The sequence below is a fragment of the Prinia subflava genome, chromosome 32, assembly GCF_021018805.1.
Source record: "Prinia subflava isolate CZ2003 ecotype Zambia chromosome 32, Cam_Psub_1.2, whole genome shotgun sequence".
Classification (NCBI taxonomy): Eukaryota; Metazoa; Chordata; class Aves; order Passeriformes; family Cisticolidae; genus Prinia; species Prinia subflava.
In genome coordinates this window covers 727,842-746,667 of record NC_086278.1, presented here as the reverse complement: position 1 = coordinate 746,667, position 18,826 = coordinate 727,842, and the positions used below count along the sequence as shown (strand labels likewise).

Sequence of the window (18,826 nt, the reverse complement as noted above, 5' to 3'; positions counted from 1 at the left end):
CTTACCTTTCTTGAACCACAGGGGAGGGCCTTCAGAGCTGCTTTCCAAAGCCAACCCTGATGCTCTTTGTGCCTGGCATCTCGTGTTTTGAGAGGTTCCTGCTTGAGGGTGCAGATGCCGAAACAGAGCAATGGGTCAGCCGATGTTTATGTCCAGGGCTTTAAGCACGGATTAACTGTGGCCTGTCCTCTTGCACGCATCAACCTCTAAAGGCACCCGATGACAGCTGATCAGATGCGGCAATGATCCACTACTGAATGCGGGAAAAGAATTCCTACGGTCTTTGCCCAAAACCACAGCCGTGCTTCGGGGTCCTTTGGAAAAGACTGAGGGCAGGGCTGGCACTTCCCGTGGGGCAGCACTTCTTCTGGTTTAGCAGGGATTTTTCCAAAGCTTTGGGACTTCACTGTCTCCCTTCAAAGGCAAAATGTCTTCTTTCCCTTGGCTTTTTAAGTCTCAGCAGATTCCCGGCGACATCGGCAACCACACGTCACAACAGGTCATCATTGCTGGCCAGTCCCAAATTGTGACCATCAACAGGCAATGGCACGTGGCAATCATTGAGAAAACCACCGGCAGCGGGTCCTGGAAAACCATCTGGAACTACAACACGGTGAGTGGCACACAAGGTGCTTCTTGGCAGAGCATCTGAGGAGACTGCCTCCAGGCAGATGTGGCCCAGAGATGGGGCTTCTTTCCTTTTTCTGACCGTGTTGAGTGCACGATTTGGGGCAGCACCTCTCGGAATTGGTTCCTGTTTTAGCAAAGGGTTTTCCCCAGTGCCAGGGCTTGAAAGAATGAAGTGCGAGTGCTCAATAACTTTCTTTTACAGGGTGTCATTGCAACCAGAGTCACGCAACAGAACGCCTGCTACATTTCCATCATGAACAGAAATGAGATGCCCAGCTTCAATAATCTGGCCCGCCTGGCACAGGAGAGCAGGGTAAGACTCCCAAGGAGAGAGCAGCAGAGCCATGACGCTGGAGATCATTGGCCGGTTTCTTCATGCGCTTTTTCTTTCTGGATTTGTCCCAAGTTTGTCCCAAGTGGCAGGATTGTCTTTCTCTCAACGGTAGTGGGGCTTGGGGAGTTTTCCATAGGAATGCTTGACTGAAAGAAGAACGGGACTGCACCATTGCCTTCCTCGTCTTTGATTTTTGGGAGGCTTTAGAGCTCTGCAGTTTGCCGGGAAAAGCCGTTCTCTGAGAAGCCCTTCAAGGGCCGCGATTCTCTTGGCATGCCAAGATCTCAAAGCCCTAAGCAGACTATTGACTATTCAGTATCAAAGGGAATTGGCCAGCTCAGAACTCGGCATTGCAGCTGCTCTTGGCTAGACCTGTGTTCCCTTTGGGGGGCAAGACAGCTACTCCCTATTCCACAGCCTTTCCCCTTGGGAATGTGCCTAGCAGAAGCCAGATCCCAGCACTCATCTTGGTGAATGCTGTTTGTTGATGTTTAGAACCAGATTGGTCTTGGAAGGCCTACCAAGAAGATCACCTTTGTTGCCAATGGACTGGTCAACAACCTCAGTTCTTACGGAGCAGACATCTTCTCTATGTGCAGTGGAGTCACCACCTACATGGCTTACGAAGTTCACGGTGAGTGCAAGCATTGGCAGTTCCGCCTCAAAGTCACCTGGCCTTAGTTTCCCGTGGGGAATGACGGACGCACAATTGCTGCTCTTCCACTTTGAGACACACAGAAACCAAGGGCTTCAGCACAAATTGTTTGGCACCTCCGCCAATCAGAACTGGAAGAGGGTGGTGTCAGTGCCACCATAAATGATCCAAACCCAACCCTGACAGAGCCTTTCAAGGAAGCTTCAGGAGGCTTCAATATGGGCCCAGAGTGTTTGAGCTCCCACAGAGCAGCCCTGTAATGCGCAGTCAAGGAAAAGGGTCATCCTAAGAACTGCTGTGCCAGAGCTCAGAGCTTGCTGAGGCGTTGAATGGCAGCCAAGGTCTTAGGCATAAGCTCACAGGGTTTTGTTTCTTCCTTTCTTGCTTTCCAAGGAGTCCAAGTGAACCTGGGATCATGCATTACCCTCAATGTCCTGAGAGTCGTGGATCTGAAGTACTGCAGTGGCAATGGCAATGGACAAGTAAGAAAAGCTTAGCCCTTACCTTTCTTGAACCACAGGGGAGGGCCTTCAGAGCTGCTTTCCAAAGCCAACCCTGATGCTCTTTGTGCCTGGCATCTCGTGTTTTGAGAGGTTCCTGCTTGAGGGTGCAGATGCTGAAACAGAGCAATGGGTCAGCCGATGTTTATGTCCAGGGCTTTAAGCACGGATTAACTGTGGCCTGTCCTCTTGCACGCATCAACCTCTAAAGGCACCCGATGACAGCTGATCAGATGCGGCAATGATCCACTACTGAATGCGGGAAAAGAATTCCTACGGTCTTTGCCCAAAACCACAGCCGTGCTTCGGGGTCCTTTGGAAAAGACTGAGGGCAGGGCTTGCACTTCCTGTGGGGCAGCACTTCTTCTGGTTTAGCAGGGATTTTTCCAAAGCTTTGGGACTTCACTGTCTCCCTTCAAAGGCAAAATGTCTTCTTTCCCTTGGCTTTTTAAGTCTCAGCAGATTCCCGGCGACATCGGCAACCACACGTCACAACAGGTCATCATTGCTGGCCAGTCCCAAATTGTGACCATCAACAGGCAATGGCAGGTGGCAATCATTGAGAAAACCACCGGCAGCGGGTCCTGGAAAACCATCTGGAACTACAACACGGTGAGTGGCACACAAGGTGCTTCTTGGCAAAGCTTCTGAGGAGACTGCCTCCGGGCAGATGTGGCCCAGAGATGGGGCTTCTTTCCTTTTTCTGACCGTGTTGAGTGCACAGTTTGGGGCAGCACCTCTCGGAATTGGTTCCTGTTTTAGCAAAGGGTTTTCCCCAGTGCCAGGGCTTGAAAGAATGAAGTGCGAGTGCTCAATAACTTTCTTTTACAGGGTGTCATTGCAACCAGAGTCATGCAACAGAACGCCTGCTACATTTCCATCATGAACAGAAATGAGATGCCGAGCTTCAATAATCTGGCCCGCCTGGCACAGGAGAGCAGGGTAAGACTCCCAAGGAGAGAGCAGCAGAGCCATGACGCTGGAGATCATTGGCCTGTTTCTTCATGCGCTTTTTCTTTCTGGATTTGTCCCTAGTTTGTCCCAAGTGGCAGGATTGTCTTTCTCTCAACGGTAGTGGGGCTTGGGGAGTTTTCCATAGGAATGCTTGACTGAAAGAAGAACGGGACTGCACCATTGCCTTCCTCGTCTTTGATTTTTGGGAGGCTTTAGAGCTCTGCAGTTTGCCGGGAAAAGCCTTTCTCTGAGAAGCCCTTCAAGGGCCGCGATTCTCTTGGCGTGCCAAGATCTCAAAGCCCTAAGCAGACTATTGACTATTCAGTATCAAAGGGAATTGGCCAGCTCAGAACTCGGCATTGCAGCTGCTCTTGGCTAGACCTGTGTTCCCTTTGGGGGGCAAGACAGCTACTCCCTATTCCACAGCCTTTCCCCTTGGGAATGTGCCTAGCAGAAGCCAGATCCCAGCACTCATCTTGGTGAATGCTGTTTGTTGATGTTTAGAACCAGATTGGTCTTGGAAGGCCTACCAAGAAGATCACCTTTGTTGCCAATGGACTGGTCAACAACCTCAGTTCTTACGGAGCAGACATCTTCTCTATGTGCAGTGGACTCACCACCTACATGGCTTACGAAGTTCACGGTGAGTGCAAGCATTGGCAGTTCCGCCTCAAAGTCACCTGGCCTTAGTTTCCCGTGGGGAATGACGGACGCACAATTGCTGCTCTTCCACTTTGAGACACACAGAAACCAAGGGCTTCAGCACAAATTGTTTGGCACCTCCGCCAATCAGAACTGGAAGAGGGTGGTGTCAGTGCCACCATAAATGATCCAAACCCAACCCTGACAGAGCCTTTCAAGGAAGCTTCAGGAGGCTTCAATATGGGCCCAGAGTGTTTGAGCTCCCACAGAGCAGCCCTGTAATGCGCAGTCAAGGAAAAGGGTCATCCTAAGAACTGCTGTGCCAGAGCTCAGAGCTTGCTGAGGCGTTGAATGGCAGCCAAGGTCTTAGGCATAAGCTCACAGGGTTTTGTTTCTTCCTTTCTTGTTTTCCAAGGAGTCCAAGTGAACCTGGGATCATGCATTACCCTCAATGTCCTGAGAGTCGTGGATCTGAAGTACTGCAGTGGCAATGGCAATGGACAAGTAAGAAAAGCTTAGCTCTTACCTTTCTTGAACCACAGGGGAGGGCCTTCAGAGCTGCTTTCCAAAGCCAACCCTGACGCTCTTTGTGCCTGGCATCTCGTGTTTTGAGAGGTTCCTGCTTGAGGGTGCAGATGCCGAAACAGAGCAATGGGTCAGCCGATGTTTATGTCCAGGGCTTTAAGCACGGATTAACTGTGGCCTGTCCTCTTGCACGCATCAACCTCTAAAGGCACCCGAAGACAGCTGATCAGATGCGGCAATGATCCACTACTGAATGCGGGAAAAGAATTCCTACGGTCTTTGCCCAAAACCACAGCCGTGCTTCGGGGTCCTTTGGAAAAGACTGAGGGCAGGGCTTGCACTTCCTGTGGGGCAGCACTTCTTCTGGTTTAGCAGGGATTTTTCCAAAGCTTTGGGACTTCACTGTCTCCCTTCAAAGGCAAAACGTCTTCTTTCCCTTGGCTTTTTAAGTCTCAGCAGATTCCCGGCGACATCGGCAACCACACGTCACAGCAGGTCATCATTGCTGGCCAGTCCCAAATTGTGACCATCAACAGGCAATGGCAGGTGGCAATCATTGAGAAAACCACCGGCAGCGGGTCCTGGAAAACCATCTGGAACTACAACACGGTGAGTGGCACACAAGGTGCTTCTTGGCAGAGCATCTGAGGAGACTGCCTCCGGGCAGATGTGGCCCAGAGATGGGGCTTCTTTCCTTTTTCTGACCGTGTTGAGTGCACAGTTTGGGGCAGCACCTCTCGGAATTGGTTCCTGTTTTAGCAAAGGGTTTTCCCCAGTGCCAGGGCTTGAAAGAATGAAGTGCGAGTGCTCAATAACTTTCTTTTACAGGGTGTCATTGCAACCAGAGTCACGCAACAGAACGCCTGCTACATTTCCATCATGAACAGAAATGAGATGCCCAGCTTCAATAATCTGGCCCGCCTGGCACAGGAGAGCAGGGTAAGACTCCCAAGGAGAGAGCAGCAGAGCCATGACGCTGGAGATCATTGGCCGGTTTCTTCGTGCGCTTTTTCTTTCTGGATTTGTCCCAAGTTTGTCCCAAGTGGCAGGATTGTCTTTCTCTCAACGGTAGTGGGGCTTGGGGAGTTTTCCATAGGAATGCTTGACTGAAAGAAGAACGGGACTGCACCATTGCCTTCCTCGTCTTTGATTTTTGGGAGGCTTTAGAGCTCTGCAGTTTGCCGGGAAAAGCCTTTCTCTGAGAAGCCCTTCAAGGGCCGCGATTCTCTTGGCGTGCCAAGATCTCAAAGCCCTAAGCAGACTATTGACTATTCAGTATCAAAGGGAATTGGCCAGCTCAGAACTCGGCATTGCAGCTGCTCTTGGCTAGACCTGTGTTCCCTTTGGGGGGCAAGACAGCTACTCCCTATTCCACAGCCTTTCCCCTTGGGAATGTGCCTAGCAGAAGCCAGATCCCAGCACTCATCTTGTTGAATGCTGTTTGTTGATGTTTAGAACCAGATTGGTCTTGGAAGGCCTACCAAGAAGATCACCTTTGTTGCCAATGGACTGGTCAACAACCTCAGTTCTTACGGAGCAGACATCTTCTCTATGTGCAGTGGACTCACCACCTACATGGCTTACGAAGTTCACGGTGAGTGCAAGCATTGGCAGTTCCGCCTCAAAGTCACCTGGCCTTAGTTTCCCGTGGGGAATGACGGACGCACAATTGCTGCTCTTCCACTTTGAGACACACAGAAACCAAGGGCTTCAGCACAAATTGTTTGGCACCTCCGCCAATCAGAACTGGAAGAGGGTGGTGTCAGTGCCACCATAAATGATCCAAACCCAACCCTGACAGAGCCTTTCAAGGAAGCTTCAGGAGGCTTCAATATGGGCTCAGAGTGTTTGAGCTCCCACAGAGCAGCCCTGTAATGCGCAGTCAAGGAAAAGGGTCATCCTAAGAACTGCTGTGCCAGAGCTCAGAGCTTGCTGAGGAGTTGAATGGCAGCCAAGGTCTTAGGCATAAGCTCACAGGGTTTTGTTTCTTCCTTTCTTGCTTTCCAAGGAGTCCAAGTGAACCTGGGATCATGCATTACCCTCAATGTCCTGAGAGTCGTGGATCTGAAGTACTGCAGTGGCAATGGCAATGGACAAGTAAGAAAAGCTTAGCCCTTACCTTTCTTGAACCACAGGGGAGGGCCTTCAGAGCTGCTTTCCAAAGCCAACCCTGATGCTCTTTGTGCCTGGCATCTCGTGTTTTGAGAGGTTCCTGCTTGAGGGTGCAGATGCTGAAACAGAGCAATGGGTCAGCCGATGTTTATGTCCAGGGCTTTAAGCACGGATTAACTGTGGCCTGTCCTCTTGCACGCATCAACCTCTAAAGGCACCCGATGACAGCTGATCAGATGCGGCAATGATCCACTACTGAATGCGGGAAAAGAATTCCTACGGTCTTTGCCCAAAACCACAGCCGTGCTTCGGGGTCCTTTGGAAAAGACTGAGGGCAGGGCTGGCACTTCCCGTGGGGCAGCACTTCTTCTGGTTTAGCAGGGATTTTTCCAAAGCTTTGGGACTTCACTGTCTCCCTTCAAAGGCAAAATGTCTTCTTTCCCTTGGCTTTTTAAGTCTCAGCAGATTCCCGGCGACATCGGCAACCACACGTCACAGCAGGTCATCATTGCTGGCCAGTCCCAAATTGTGACCATCAACAGGCAATGGCAGGTGGCAATCATTGAGAAAACCACCGGCAGCGGGTCCTGGAAAACCATCTGGAACTACAACACGGTGAGTGGCACACAAGGTGCTTCTTGGCAAAGCTTCTGAGGAGACTGCCTCCGGGCAGATGTGGCCCAGAGATGGGGCTTCTTTCCTTTTTCTGACCGTGTTGAGTGCACGATTTGGGGCAGCACCTCTCGGAATTGGTTCCTGTTTTAGCAAAGGGTTTTCCCCAGTGCCAGGGCTTGAAAGAATGAAGTGCGAGTGCTCAATAACTTTCTTTTACAGGGTGTCATTGCAACCAGAGTCATGCAACAGAACGCCTGCTACATTTCCATCATGAACAGAAATGAGATGCCCAGCTTCAATAATCTGGCCCGCCTGGCACAGGAGAGCAGGGTAAGACTCCCAAGGAGAGAGCAGCAGAGCCATGACGCTGGAGATCATTGGCCTGTTTCTTCATGCGCTTTTTCTTTCTGGATTTGTCCCAAGTTTGTCCCAAGTGGCAGGATTGTCTTTCTCTCAACGGTAGTGGGGCTTGGGGAGTTTTCCATAGGAATGCTTGACTGAAAGAAGAACGGGACTGCACCATTGCCTTCCTCGTCTTTGATTTTTGGGAGGCTTTAGAGCTCTGCAGTTTGCCGGGAAAAGCCTTTCTCTGAGAAGCCCTTCAAGGGCCGCGATTCTCTTGGCGTGCCAAGATCTCAAAGCCCTAAGCAGACTATTGACTATTCAGTATCAAAGGGAATTGGCCAGCTCAGAACTCGGCATTGCAGCTGCTCTTGGCTAGACCTGTGTTCCCTTTGGGGGGCAAGACAGCGACTCCCTATTCCACAGCCTTTCCCCTTGGGAATGTGCCTAGCAGAAGCCAGATCCCAGCACTCATCTTGGTGAATGCTGTTTGTTGATGTTTAGAACCAGATTGGTCTTGGAAGGCCTACCAAGAAGATCACCTTTGTTGCCAATGGACTGGTCAACAACCTCAGTTCTTACGGAGCAGACATCTTCTCTATGTGCAGTGGACTCACCACCTACATGGCTTACGAAGTTCACGGTGAGTGCAAGCATTGGCAGTTCTGCCTCAAAGTCACCTGGCCTTAATTTCCCGTGGGGAATGACGGACGCACAATTGCTGCTCTTCCACTTTGAGACACACAGAAACCAAGGGCTTCAGCACAAATTGTTTGGCACCTCCGCCAATCAGAACTGGAAGAGGGTGGTGTCAGTGCCACCATAAATGATCCAAACCCAACCCTGACAGAGCCTTTCAAGGAAGCTTCAGGAGGCTTCAATATGGGCCCAGAGTGTTTGAGCTCCCACATAGCAGCCCTGTAATGCGCAGTCAAGGAAAAGGGTCATCCTAAGAACTGCTGTGCCAGAGCTCAGAGCTTGCTGAGGCGTTGAATGGCAGCCAAGGTTTTAGGCATAAGCTCACAGGGTTTTGTTTCTTCCTTTCTTGTTTTCCAAGGAGTCCAAGTGAACCTGGGATCATGCATTACCCTCAATGTCCTGAGAGTCGTGGATCTGAAGTACTGCAGTGGCAATGGCAATGGACAAGTAAGAAAAGCTTAGCTCTTACCTTTCTTGAACCACAGGGGAGGGCCTTCAGAGCTGCTTTCCAAAGCCAACCCTGATGCTCTTTGTGCCTGGCATCTCGTGTTTTGAGAGGTTCCTGCTTGAGGGTGCAGATGCCGAAACAGAGCAATGGGTCAGCCGATGTTTATGTCCAGGGCTTTAAGCACGGATTAACTGTGGCCTGTCCTCTTGCACGCATCAACCTCTAAAGGCACCCGAAGACAGCTGATCAGATGCGGCAATGATCCACTACTGAATGCGGGAAAAGAATTCCTACGGTCTTTGCCCAAAACCACAGCCGTGCTTCGGGGTCCTTTGGAAAAGACTGAGGGCAGGGCTTGCACTTCCTGTGGGGCAGCACTTCTTCTGGTTTAGCAGGGATTTTTCCAAAGCTTTGGGACTTCACTGTCTCCCTTCAAAGGCAAAACGTCTTCTTTCCCTTGGCTTTTTAAGTCTCAGCAGATTCCCGGCGACATCGGCAACCACACGTCACAGCAGGTCATCATTGCTGGCCAGTCCCAAATTGTGACCATCAACAGGCAATGGCAGGTGGCAATCATTGAGAAAACCACCGGCAGCGGGTCCTGGAAAACCATCTGGAACTACAACACGGTGAGTGGCACACAAGGTGCTTCTTGGCAGAGCATCTGAGGAGACTGCCTCCGGGCAGATGTGGCCCAGAGATGGGGCTTCTTTCCTTTTTCTGACCGTGTTGAGTGCACAGTTTGGGGCAGCACCTCTCGGAATTGGTTCCTGTTTTAGCAAAGGGTTTTCCCCAGTGCCAGGGCTTGAAAGAATGAAGTGCGAGTGCTCAATAACTTTCTTTTACAGGGTGTCATTGCAACCAGAGTCACGCAACAGAACGCCTGCTACATTTCCATCATGAACAGAAATGAGATGCCCAGCTTCAATAATCTGGCCCGCCTGGCACAGGAGAGCAGGGTAAGACTCCCAAGGAGAGAGCAGCAGAGCCATGACGCTGGAGATCATTGGCCGGTTTCTTCGTGCGCTTTTTCTTTCTGGATTTGTCCCAAGTTTGTCCCAAGTGGCAGGATTGTCTTTCTCTCAACGGTAGTGGGGCTTGGGGAGTTTTCCATAGGAATGCTTGACTGAAAGAAGAACGGGACTGCACCATTGCCTTCCTCGTCTTTGATTTTTGGGAGGCTTTAGAGCTCTGCAGTTTGCCGGGAAAAGCCTTTCTCTGAGAAGCCCTTCAAGGGCCGCGATTCTCTTGGCGTGCCAAGATCTCAAAGCCCTAAGCAGACTATTGACTATTCAGTATCAAAGGGAATTGGCCAGCTCAGAACTCGGCATTGCAGCTGCTCTTGGCTAGACCTGTGTTCCCTTTGGGGGGCAAGACAGCTACTCCCTATTCCACAGCCTTTCCCCTTGGGAATGTGCCTAGCAGAAGCCAGATCCCAGCACTCATCTTGTTGAATGCTGTTTGTTGATGTTTAGAACCAGATTGGTCTTGGAAGGCCTACCAAGAAGATCACCTTTGTTGCCAATGGACTGGTCAACAACCTCAGTTCTTACGGAGCAGACATCTTCTCTATGTGCAGTGGAGTCACCACCTACATGGCTTACGAAGTTCACGGTGAGTGCAAGCATTGGCAGTTCCGCCTCAAAGTCACCTGGCCTTAGTTTCCCGTGGGGAATGACGGACGCACAATTGCTGCTCTTCCACTTTGAGACACACAGAAACCAAGGGCTTCAGCACAAATTGTTTGGCACCTCCGCCAATCAGAACTGGAAGAGGGTGGTGTCAGTGCCACCATAAATGATCCAAACCCAACCCTGACAGAGCCTTTCAAGGAAGCTTCAGGAGGCTTCAATATGGGCCCAGAGTGTTTGAGCTCCCACAGAGCAGCCCTGTAATGCGCAGTCAAGGAAAAGGGTCATCCTAAGAACTGCTGTGCCAGAGCTCAGAGCTTGCTGAGGCGTTGAATGGCAGCCAAGGTCTTAGGCATAAGCTCACAGGGTTTTGTTTCTTCCTTTCTTGTTTTCCAAGGAGTCCAAGTGAACCTGGGATCATGCATTACCCTCAATGTCCTGAGAGTCGTGGATCTGAAGTACTGCAGTGGCAATGGCAATGGACAAGTAAGAAAAGCTTAGCTCTTACCTTTCTTGAACCACAGGGGAGGGCCTTCAGAGCTGCTTTCCAAAGCCAACCCTGACGCTCTTTGTGCCTGGCATCTCGTGTTTTGAGAGGTTCCTGCTTGAGGGTGCAGATGCCGAAACAGAGCAATGGGTCAGCCGATGTTTATGTCCAGGGCTTTAAGCACGGATTAACTGTGGCCTGTCCTCTTGCACGCATCAACCTCTAAAGGCACCCGAAGACAGCTGATCAGATGCGGCAATGATCCACTACTGAATGCGGGAAAAGAATTCCTACGGCCTTTGCCCAAAACCACAGCCGTGCTTCGGGGTCCTTTGGAAAAGACTGAGGGCAGGGCTGGCACTTCCTGTGGGGCAGCACTTCTTCTGGTTTAGCAGGGATTTTTCCAAAGCTTTGGGACTTCACTGTCTCCCTTCAAAGGCAAAACGTCTTCTTTCCCTTGGCTTTTTAAGTCTCAGCAGATTCCCGGCGACATCGGCAACCACACGTCACAGCAGGTCATCATTGCTGGCCAGTCCCAAATTGTGACCATCAACAGGCAATGGCAGGTGGCAATCATTGAGAAAACCACCGGCAGCGGGTCCTGGAAAACCATCTGGAACTACAACACGGTGAGTGGCACACAAGGTGCTTCTTGGCAGAGCATCTGAGGAGACTGCCTCCGGGCAGATGTGGCCCAGAGATGGGGCTTCTTTCCTTTTTCTGACCGTGTTGAGTGCACAGTTTGGGGCAGCACCTCTCGGAATTGGTTCCTGTTTTAGCAAAGGGTTTTCCCCAGTGCCAGGGCTTGAAAGAATGAAGTGCGAGTGCTCAATAACTTTCTTTTACAGGGTGTCATTGCAACCAGAGTCACGCAACAGAACGCCTGCTACATTTCCATCATGAACAGAAATGAGATGCCCAGCTTCAATAATCTGGCCCGCCTGGCACAGGAGAGCAGGGTAAGACTCCCAAGGAGAGAGCAGCAGAGCCATGACGCTGGAGATCATTGGCCGGTTTCTTCGTGCGCTTTTTCTTTCTGGATTTGTCCCAAGTTTGTCCCAAGTGGCAGGATTGTCTTTCTCTCAACGGTAGTGGGGCTTGGGGAGTTTTCCATAGGAATGCTTGACTGAAAGAAGAACGGGACTGCACCATTGCCTTCCTCGTCTTTGATTTTTGGGAGGCTTTAGAGCTCTGCAGTTTGCCGGGAAAAGCCTTTCTCTGAGAAGCCCTTCAAGGGCCGCGATTCTCTTGGCGTGCCAAGATCTCAAAGCCCTAAGCAGACTATTGACTATTCAGTATCAAAGGGAATTGGCCAGCTCAGAACTCGGCATTGCAGCTGCTCTTGGCTAGACCTGTGTTCCCTTTGGGGGGCAAGACAGCTACTCCCTATTCCACAGCCTTTCCCCTTGGGAATGTGCCTAGCAGAAGCCAGATCCCAGCACTCATCTTGTTGAATGCTGTTTGTTGATGTTTAGAACCAGATTGGTCTTGGAAGGCCTACCAAGAAGATCACCTTTGTTGCCAATGGACTGGTCAACAACCTCAGTTCTTACGGAGCAGACATCTTCTCTATGTGCAGTGGACTCACCACCTACATGGCTTACGAAGTTCACGGTGAGTGCAAGCATTGGCAGTTCCGCCTCAAAGTCACCTGGCCTTAGTTTCCCGTGGGGAATGACGGACGCACAATTGCTGCTCTTCCACTTTGAGACACACAGAAACCAAGGGCTTCAGCACAAATTGTTTGGCACCTCCGCCAATCAGAACTGGAAGAGGGTGGTGTCAGTGCCACCATAAATGATCCAAACCCAACCCTGACAGAGCCTTTCAAGGAAGCTTCAGGAGGCTTCAATATGGGCCCAGAGTGTTTGAGCTCCCACAGAGCAGCCCTGTAATGCGCAGTCAAGGAAAAGGGTCATCCTAAGAACTGCTGTGCCAGAGCTCAGAGCTTGCTGAGGAGTTGAATGGCAGCCAAGGTCTTAGGCATAAGCTCACAGGGTTTTGTTTCTTCCTTTCTTGCTTTCCAAGGAGTCCAAGTGAACCTGGGATCATGCATTACCCTCAATGTCCTGAGAGTCGTGGATCTGAAGTACTGCAGTGGCAATGGCAATGGACAAGTAAGAAAAGCTTAGCCCTTTCCTTTCTTGAACCACAGGGGAGGGCCTTCAGAGCTGCTTTCCAAAGCCAACCCTGATGCTCTTTGTGCCTGGCATCTCGTGTTTTGAGAGGTTCCTGCTTGAGGGTGCAGATGCTGAAACAGAGCAATGGGTCAGCCGATGTTTATGTCCAGGGCTTTAAGCACGGATTAACTGTGGCCTGTCCTCTTGCACGCATCAACCTCTAAAGGCACCCGATGACAGCTGATCAGATGCGGCAATGATCCACTACTGAATGCGGGAAAAGAATTCCTACGGCCTTTGCCCAAAACCACAGCCGTGCTTCGGGGTCCTTTGGAAAAGACTGAGGGCAGGGCTGGCACTTCCCGCGGGGCAGCACTTCTTCTGGTTTAGCATGGATTTTTCCAAAGCTTTGGGACTTCACTGTCTCCCTTCAAAGGCAAAATGTCTTCTTTCCCTTGGCTTTTTAAGTCTCAGCAGATTCCCGGCGACATCGGCAACCACACGTCACAGCAGGTCATCATTGCTGGCCAGTCCCAAATTGTGACCATCAACAGGCAATGGCAGGTGGCAATCATTGAGAAAACCACCGGCAGCGGGTCCTGGAAAACCATCTGGAACTACAACACGGTGAGTGGCACACAAGGTGCTTCTTGGCAGAGCATCTGAGGAGACTGCCTCCGGGCAGATGTGGCCCAGAGATGGGGCTTCTTTCCTTTTTCTGACCGTGTTGAGTGCACAGTTTGGGGCAGCACCTCTCGGAATTGGTTCCTGTTTTAGCAAAGGGTTTTCCCCAGTGCCAGGGCTTGAAAGAATGAAGTGCGAGTGCTCAATAACTTTCTTTTACAGGGTGTCATTGCAACCAGAGTCACGCAACAGAACGCCTGCTACATTTCCATCATGAACAGAAATGAGATGCCCAGCTTCAATAATCTGGCCCGCCTGGCACAGGAGAGCAGGGTAAGACTCCCAAGGAGAGAGCAGCAGAGCCATGACGCTGGAGATCATTGGCCGGTTTCTTCGTGCGCTTTTTCTTTCTGGATTTGTCCCAAGTTTGTCCCAAGTGGCAGGATTGTCTTTCTCTCAACGGTAGTGGGGCTTGGGGAGTTTTCCATAGGAATGCTTGACTGAAAGAAGAACGGGACTGCACCATTGCCTTCCTCGTCTTTGATTTTTGGGAGGCTTTAGAGCTCTGCAGTTTGCCGGGAAAAGCCTTTCTCTGAGAAGCCCTTCAAGGGCCGCGATTCTCTTGGCGTGCCAAGATCTCAAAGCCCTAAGCAGACTATTGACTATTCAGTATCAAAGGGAATTGGCCAGCTCAGAACTCGGCATTGCAGCTGCTCTTGGCTAGACCTGTGTTCCCTTTGGGGGGCAAGACAGCTACTCCCTATTCCACAGCCTTTCCCCTTGGGAATGTGCCTAGCAGAAGCCAGATCCCAGCACTCATCTTGTTGAATGCTGTTTGTTGATGTTTAGAACCAGATTGGTCTTGGAAGGCCTACCAAGAAGATCACCTTTGTTGCCAATGGACTGGTCAACAACCTCAGTTCTTACGGAGCAGACATCTTCTCTATGTGCAGTGGAGTCACCACCTACATGGCTTACGAAGTTCACGGTGAGTGCAAGCATTGGCAGTTCCGCCTCAAAGTCACCTGGCCTTAGTTTCCCGTGGGGAATGACGGACGCACAATTGCTGCTCTTCCACTTTGAGACACACAGAAACCAAGGGCTTCAGCACAAATTGTTTGGCACCTCCGCCAATCAGAACTGGAAGAGGGTGGTGTCAGTGCCACCATAAATGATCCAAACCCAACCCTGACAGAGCCTTTCAAGGAAGCTTCAGGAGGCTTCAATATGGGCCCAGAGTGTTTGAGCTCCCACAGAGCAGCCCTGTAATGCGCAGTCAAGGAAAAGGGTCATCCTAAGAACTGCTGTGCCAGAGCTCAGAGCTTGCTGAGGCGTTGAATGGCAGCCAAGGTCTTAGGCATAAGCTCACAGGGTTTTGTTTCTTCCTTTCTTGTTTTCCAAGGAGTCCAAGTGAACCTGGGATCATGCATTACCCTCAATGTCCTGAGAGTCGTGGATCTGAAGTACTGCAGTGGCAATGGCAATGGACAAGTAAGAAAAGCTTAGCTCTTACCTTTCTTGAACCACAGGGGAGGGCCTTCAGAGCTGCTTTCCAAAGCCAACCCTGACGCTCTTTGTGCCTGGCATCTCGTGTTTTGAGAGGTTCCTGCTTGAGGGTGCAGATGCCGAAACAGAGCAATGGGTCAGCCGATGTTTATGTCCAGGGCTTTAAGCACGGATTAACTGTGGCCTGTCCTCTTGCACGCATCAACCTCTAAAGGCACCCGAAGACAGCTGATCAGATGCGGCAATGATCCACTACTGAATGCGGGAAAAGAATTCCTACGGCCTTTGCCCAAAACCACAGCCGTGCTTCGGGGTCCTTTGGAAAAGACTGAGGGCAGGGCTGGCACTTCCTGTGGGGCAGCACTTCTTCTGGTTTAGCAGGGATTTTTCCAAAGCTTTGGGACTTCACTGTCTCCCTTCAAAGGCAAAACGTCTTCTTTCCCTTGGCTTTTTAAGTCTCAGCAGATTCCCGGCGACATCGGCAACCACACGTCACAGCAGGTCATCATTGCTGGCCAGTCCCAAATTGTGACCATCAACAGGCAATGGCAGGTGGCAATCATTGAGAAAACCACCGGCAGCGGGTCCTGGAAAACCATCTGGAACTACAACACGGTGAGTGGCACACAAGGTGCTTCTTGGCAGAGCATCTGAGGAGACTGCCTCCGGGCAGATGTGGCCCAGAGATGGGGCTTCTTTCCTTTTTCTGACCGTGTTGAGTGCACAGTTTGGGGCAGCACCTCTCGGAATTGGTTCCTGTTTTAGCAAAGGGTTTTCCCCAGTGCCAGGGCTTGAAAGAATGAAGTGCGAGTGCTCAATAACTTTCTTTTACAGGGTGTCATTGCAACCAGAGTCACGCAACAGAACGCCTGCTACATTTCCATCATGAACAGAAATGAGATGCCCAGCTTCAATAATCTGGCCCGCCTGGCACAGGAGAGCAGGGTAAGACTCCCAAGGAGAGAGCAGCAGAGCCATGACGCTGGAGATCATTGGCCGGTTTCTTCGTGCGCTTTTTCTTTCTGGATTTGTCCCAAGTTTGTCCCAAGTGGCAGGATTGTCTTTCTCTCAACGGTAGTGGGGCTTGGGGAGTTTTCCATAGGAATGCTTGACTGAAAGAAGAACGGGACTGCACCATTGCCTTCCTCGTCTTTGATTTTTGGGAGGCTTTAGAGCTCTGCAGTTTGCCGGGAAAAGCCTTTCTCTGAGAAGCCCTTCAAGGGCCGCGATTCTCTTGGCGTGCCAAGATCTCAAAGCCCTAAGCAGACTATTGACTATTCAGTATCAAAGGGAATTGGCCAGCTCAGAACTCGGCATTGCAGCTGCTCTTGGCTAGACCTGTGTTCCCTTTGGGGGGCAAGACAGCTACTCCCTATTCCACAGCCTTTCCCCTTGGGAATGTGCCTAGCAGAAGCCAGATCCCAGCACTCATCTTGTTGAATGCTGTTTGTTGATGTTTAGAACCAGATTGGTCTTGGAAGGCCTACCAAGAAGATCACCTTTGTTGCCAATGGACTGGTCAACAACCTCAGTTCTTACGGAGCAGACATCTTCTCTATGTGCAGTGGACTCACCACCTACATGGCTTACGAAGTTCACGGTGAGTGCAAGCATTGGCAGTTCCGCCTCAAAGTCACCTGGCCTTAGTTTCCCGTGGGGAATGACGGACGCACAATTGCTGCTCTTCCACTTTGAGACACACAGAAACCAAGGGCTTCAGCACAAATTGTTTGGCACCTCCGCCAATCAGAACTGGAAGAGGGTGGTGTCAGTGCCACCATAAATGATCCAAACCCAACCCTGACAGAGCCTTTCAAGGAAGCTTCAGGAGGCTTCAATATGGGCCCAGAGTGTTTGAGCTCCCACAGAGCAGCCCTGTAATGCGCAGTCAAGGAAAAGGGTCATCCTAAGAACTGCTGTGCCAGAGCTCAGAGCTTGCTGAGGAGTTGAATGGCAGCCAAGGTCTTAGGCATAAGCTCACAGGGTTTTGTTTCTTCCTTTCTTGCTTTCCAAGGAGTCCAAGTGAACCTGGGATCATGCATTACCCTCAATGTCCTGAGAGTCGTGGATCTGAAGTACTGCAGTGGCAATGGCAATGGACAAGTAAGAAAAGCTTAGCCCTTTCCTTTCTTGAACCACAGGGGAGGGCCTTCAGAGCTGCTTTCCAAAGCCAACCCTGATGCTCTTTGTGCCTGGCATCTCGTGTTTTGAGAGGTTCCTGCTTGAGGGTGCAGATGCTGAAACAGAGCAATGGGTCAGCCGATGTTTATGTCCAGGGCTTTAAGCACGGATTAACTGTGGCCTGTCCTCTTGCACGCATCAACCTCTAAAGGCACCCGATGACAGCTGATCAGATGCGGCAATGATCCACTACTGAATGCGGGAAAAGAATTCCTACGGCCTTTGCCCAAAACCACAGCCGTGCTTCGGGGTCCTTTGGAAAAGACTGAGGGCAGGGCTGGCACTTCCCGCGGGGCAGCACTTCTTCTGGTTTAGCATGGATTTTTCCAAAGCTTTGGGACTTCACTGTCTCCCTTCAAAGGCAAAATGTCTTCTTTCCCTTGGCTTTTTAAGTCTCAGCAGATTCCCGGCGACATCGGCAACCACACGTCACAGCAGGTCATCATTGCTGGCCAGTCCCAAATTGTGACCATCAACAGGCAATGGCAGGTGGCAATCATTGAGAAAACCACCGGCAGCGGGTCCTGGAAAACCATCTGGAACTACAACACGGTGAGTGGCACACAAGGTGCTTCTTGGCAGAGCATCTGAGGAGACTGCCTCCGGGCAGATGTGGCCCAGAGATGGGGCTTCTTTCCTTTTTCTGACCGTGTTGAGTGCACAGTTTGGGGCAGCACCTCTCGGAATTGGTTCCTGTTTTAGCAAAGGGTTTTCCCCAGTGCCAGGGCTTGAAAGAATGAAGTGCGAGTGCTCAATAACTTTCTTTTACAGGGTGTCATTGCAACCAGAGTCACGCAACAGAACGCCTGCTACATTTCCATCATGAACAGAAATGAGATGCCCAGCTTCAATAATCTGGCCCGCCTGGCACAGGAGAGCAGGGTAAGACTCCCAAGGAGAGAGCAGCAGAGCCATGACGCTGGAGATCATTGGCCTGTTTCTTCGTGCGCTTTTTCTTTCTGGATTTGTCCCAAGTTTGTCCCAAGTGGCAGGATTGTCTTTCTCTCAACGGTAGTGGGGCTTGGGGAGTTTTCCATAGGAATGCTTGACTGAAAGAAGAACGGGACTGCACCATTGCCTTCCTCGTCTTTGATTTTTGGGAGGCTTTAGAGCTCTGCAGTTTGCCGGGAAAAGCCTTTCTCTTGAGAAGCCCTTCAAGGGCCGCGATTCTCTTGGCGTGCCAAGATCTCAAAGCCCTAAGCAGACTATTGACTATTCAGTATCAAAGGGAATTGGCCAGCTCAGAACTCGGCATTGCAGCTGCTCTTGGCTAGACCTATGTTCCCTTTGGGGGGCAAGACAGCAACTCCCTATTCCACAGCCTTTCCCCTTGGGAATGTGCCTAGCAGAAGCCAGATCCCAGCACTCATCTTGGTGTATGCTGTTTGTTGATGTTTAGAACCAGATTGGTCTTGGAAGGCCTACCAAGAAGATCACCTTTGTTGCCAATGGACTGGTCAACAACCTCAGTTCTTACGGAGCAGACATCTTCTCTATGTGCAGTGGAGTCACCACCTACATGGCTTACGAAGTTCACGGTGAGTGCAAGCATTGGCAGTTCCGCCTCAAAGTCACCTGGCCTTAGTTTCCCGTGGGGAATGACGGACGCACAATTGCTGCTCTTCCACTTTGAGACACACAGAAACCAAGGGCTTCAGCACAAATTGTTTGGCACCTCCGCCAATCAGAACTGGAAGAGGGTGGTGTCAGTGCCACCATAAATGATCCAAACCCAACCCTGACAGAGCCTTTCAAGGAAGCTTCAGGAGGCTTCAATATGGGCCCAGAGTATTTGAGCTCCCACAGAGCAGCCCTGTAATG

General features: G+C 50.9%; 6 protein-coding genes across 6 annotated transcripts; all 6 read left to right on the top strand.

The window, feature by feature from the left end:
- The first annotated feature begins 253 nt into the window (after positions 1-253).
- On the top strand, positions 254-1,645 carry LOC134562993 (gastrokine-1-like). The gene is made up of 3 exons (XM_063420703.1): positions 254-613; positions 833-963; positions 1,480-1,645. Exons 1-3 carry the CDS (start codon positions 428-430, stop codon positions 1,643-1,645), a joined length of 483 nt encoding a protein of 160 aa, XP_063276773.1. The 5' UTR covers positions 254-427.
- Positions 1,646-1,948: 303 nt separating this feature from the next.
- On the top strand, positions 1,949-5,881 carry LOC134562991 (uncharacterized). Its single transcript, XM_063420702.1, has 8 exons — positions 1,949-2,101; positions 2,573-2,731; positions 2,951-3,061; positions 3,578-3,716; positions 4,131-4,219; positions 4,691-4,849; positions 5,069-5,199; positions 5,716-5,881. The coding sequence occupies exons 1-8, from the start codon at positions 1,949-1,951 to the stop codon at positions 5,879-5,881; spliced, it is 1,107 nt and encodes a 368-aa protein (XP_063276772.1).
- A 303-nt stretch (positions 5,882-6,184) lies between these two features.
- LOC134562990 (uncharacterized) lies at positions 6,185-10,145 on the top strand. The gene is made up of 8 exons (XM_063420701.1): positions 6,185-6,337; positions 6,809-6,967; positions 7,187-7,297; positions 7,814-7,952; positions 8,367-8,455; positions 8,927-9,085; positions 9,305-9,435; positions 9,952-10,145. Exons 1-8 carry the CDS (start codon positions 6,185-6,187, stop codon positions 10,115-10,117), a joined length of 1,107 nt encoding a protein of 368 aa, XP_063276771.1. The 3' UTR covers positions 10,118-10,145.
- A 275-nt stretch (positions 10,146-10,420) lies between these two features.
- LOC134562989 (gastrokine-1-like) lies at positions 10,421-12,706 on the top strand. Its single transcript, XM_063420700.1, has 5 exons — positions 10,421-10,573; positions 11,045-11,203; positions 11,423-11,553; positions 12,070-12,188; positions 12,603-12,706. The coding sequence occupies exons 1-5, from the start codon at positions 10,421-10,423 to the stop codon at positions 12,704-12,706; spliced, it is 666 nt and encodes a 221-aa protein (XP_063276770.1).
- A 429-nt stretch (positions 12,707-13,135) lies between these two features.
- Positions 13,136-16,471, top strand: LOC134562988 (uncharacterized). The gene is made up of 7 exons (XM_063420699.1): positions 13,136-13,321; positions 13,541-13,651; positions 14,168-14,306; positions 14,721-14,809; positions 15,281-15,439; positions 15,659-15,789; positions 16,306-16,471. Exons 1-7 carry the CDS (start codon positions 13,136-13,138, stop codon positions 16,469-16,471), a joined length of 981 nt encoding a protein of 326 aa, XP_063276769.1.
- A 303-nt stretch (positions 16,472-16,774) lies between these two features.
- On the top strand, positions 16,775-18,590 carry LOC134562987 (gastrokine-1-like). The gene is made up of 4 exons (XM_063420698.1): positions 16,775-16,927; positions 17,399-17,557; positions 17,777-17,887; positions 18,405-18,590. The coding sequence occupies exons 1-4, from the start codon at positions 16,775-16,777 to the stop codon at positions 18,588-18,590; spliced, it is 609 nt and encodes a 202-aa protein (XP_063276768.1).
- Positions 18,591-18,826: the final 236 nt, after the last annotated feature.

Excerpts from the sequence above, each read along its gene's own strand:
- LOC134562988 (XM_063420699.1), top strand. The coding sequence starts at position 13,136 with ATGTCTTCTTTCCCTTGGCTTTTTAAGTCTCAGCAGATTCCCGGCGAC. Across the intron at positions 13,652-14,167 it reads GCCTGGCACAGGAGAGCAGG|AACCAGATTGGTCTTGGAAG; the intron begins GTAAGACTCCCA and ends GTTGATGTTTAG. Across the intron at positions 14,810-15,280 it reads GTGGCAATGGCAATGGACAA|TCTCAGCAGATTCCCGGCGA; the intron begins GTAAGAAAAGCT and ends TGGCTTTTTAAG.
- LOC134562990 (XM_063420701.1), top strand. The coding sequence starts at position 6,185 with ATGGCAGCCAAGGTCTTAGGCATAAGCTCACAGGGTTTTGTTTCTTCC. Across the intron at positions 7,298-7,813 it reads GCCTGGCACAGGAGAGCAGG|AACCAGATTGGTCTTGGAAG; the intron begins GTAAGACTCCCA and ends GTTGATGTTTAG. Across the intron at positions 8,456-8,926 it reads GTGGCAATGGCAATGGACAA|TCTCAGCAGATTCCCGGCGA; the intron begins GTAAGAAAAGCT and ends TGGCTTTTTAAG.
- LOC134562993 (XM_063420703.1), top strand. The coding sequence starts at position 428 with ATGTCTTCTTTCCCTTGGCTTTTTAAGTCTCAGCAGATTCCCGGCGAC. Across the intron at positions 614-832 it reads CCATCTGGAACTACAACACG|GGTGTCATTGCAACCAGAGT; the intron begins GTGAGTGGCACA and ends TTTCTTTTACAG. Across the intron at positions 964-1,479 it reads GTAAGACTCCCAAGGAGAGA|GCCTACCAAGAAGATCACCT; the intron begins GCAGCAGAGCCA and ends TGGTCTTGGAAG.
- LOC134562989 (XM_063420700.1), top strand. The coding sequence starts at position 10,421 with ATGGCAGCCAAGGTCTTAGGCATAAGCTCACAGGGTTTTGTTTCTTCC. Across the intron at positions 11,204-11,422 it reads CCATCTGGAACTACAACACG|GGTGTCATTGCAACCAGAGT; the intron begins GTGAGTGGCACA and ends TTTCTTTTACAG. Across the intron at positions 12,189-12,602 it reads CATGGCTTACGAAGTTCACG|GAGTCCAAGTGAACCTGGGA; the intron begins GTGAGTGCAAGC and ends TTGCTTTCCAAG.
- LOC134562991 (XM_063420702.1), top strand. The coding sequence starts at position 1,949 with ATGGCAGCCAAGGTCTTAGGCATAAGCTCACAGGGTTTTGTTTCTTCC. Across the intron at positions 3,717-4,130 it reads CATGGCTTACGAAGTTCACG|GAGTCCAAGTGAACCTGGGA; the intron begins GTGAGTGCAAGC and ends TTGTTTTCCAAG. Across the intron at positions 4,850-5,068 it reads CCATCTGGAACTACAACACG|GGTGTCATTGCAACCAGAGT; the intron begins GTGAGTGGCACA and ends TTTCTTTTACAG.
- LOC134562987 (XM_063420698.1), top strand. The coding sequence starts at position 16,775 with ATGGCAGCCAAGGTCTTAGGCATAAGCTCACAGGGTTTTGTTTCTTCC. Across the intron at positions 16,928-17,398 it reads GTGGCAATGGCAATGGACAA|TCTCAGCAGATTCCCGGCGA; the intron begins GTAAGAAAAGCT and ends TGGCTTTTTAAG. Across the intron at positions 17,888-18,404 it reads GCCTGGCACAGGAGAGCAGG|AACCAGATTGGTCTTGGAAG; the intron begins GTAAGACTCCCA and ends GTTGATGTTTAG.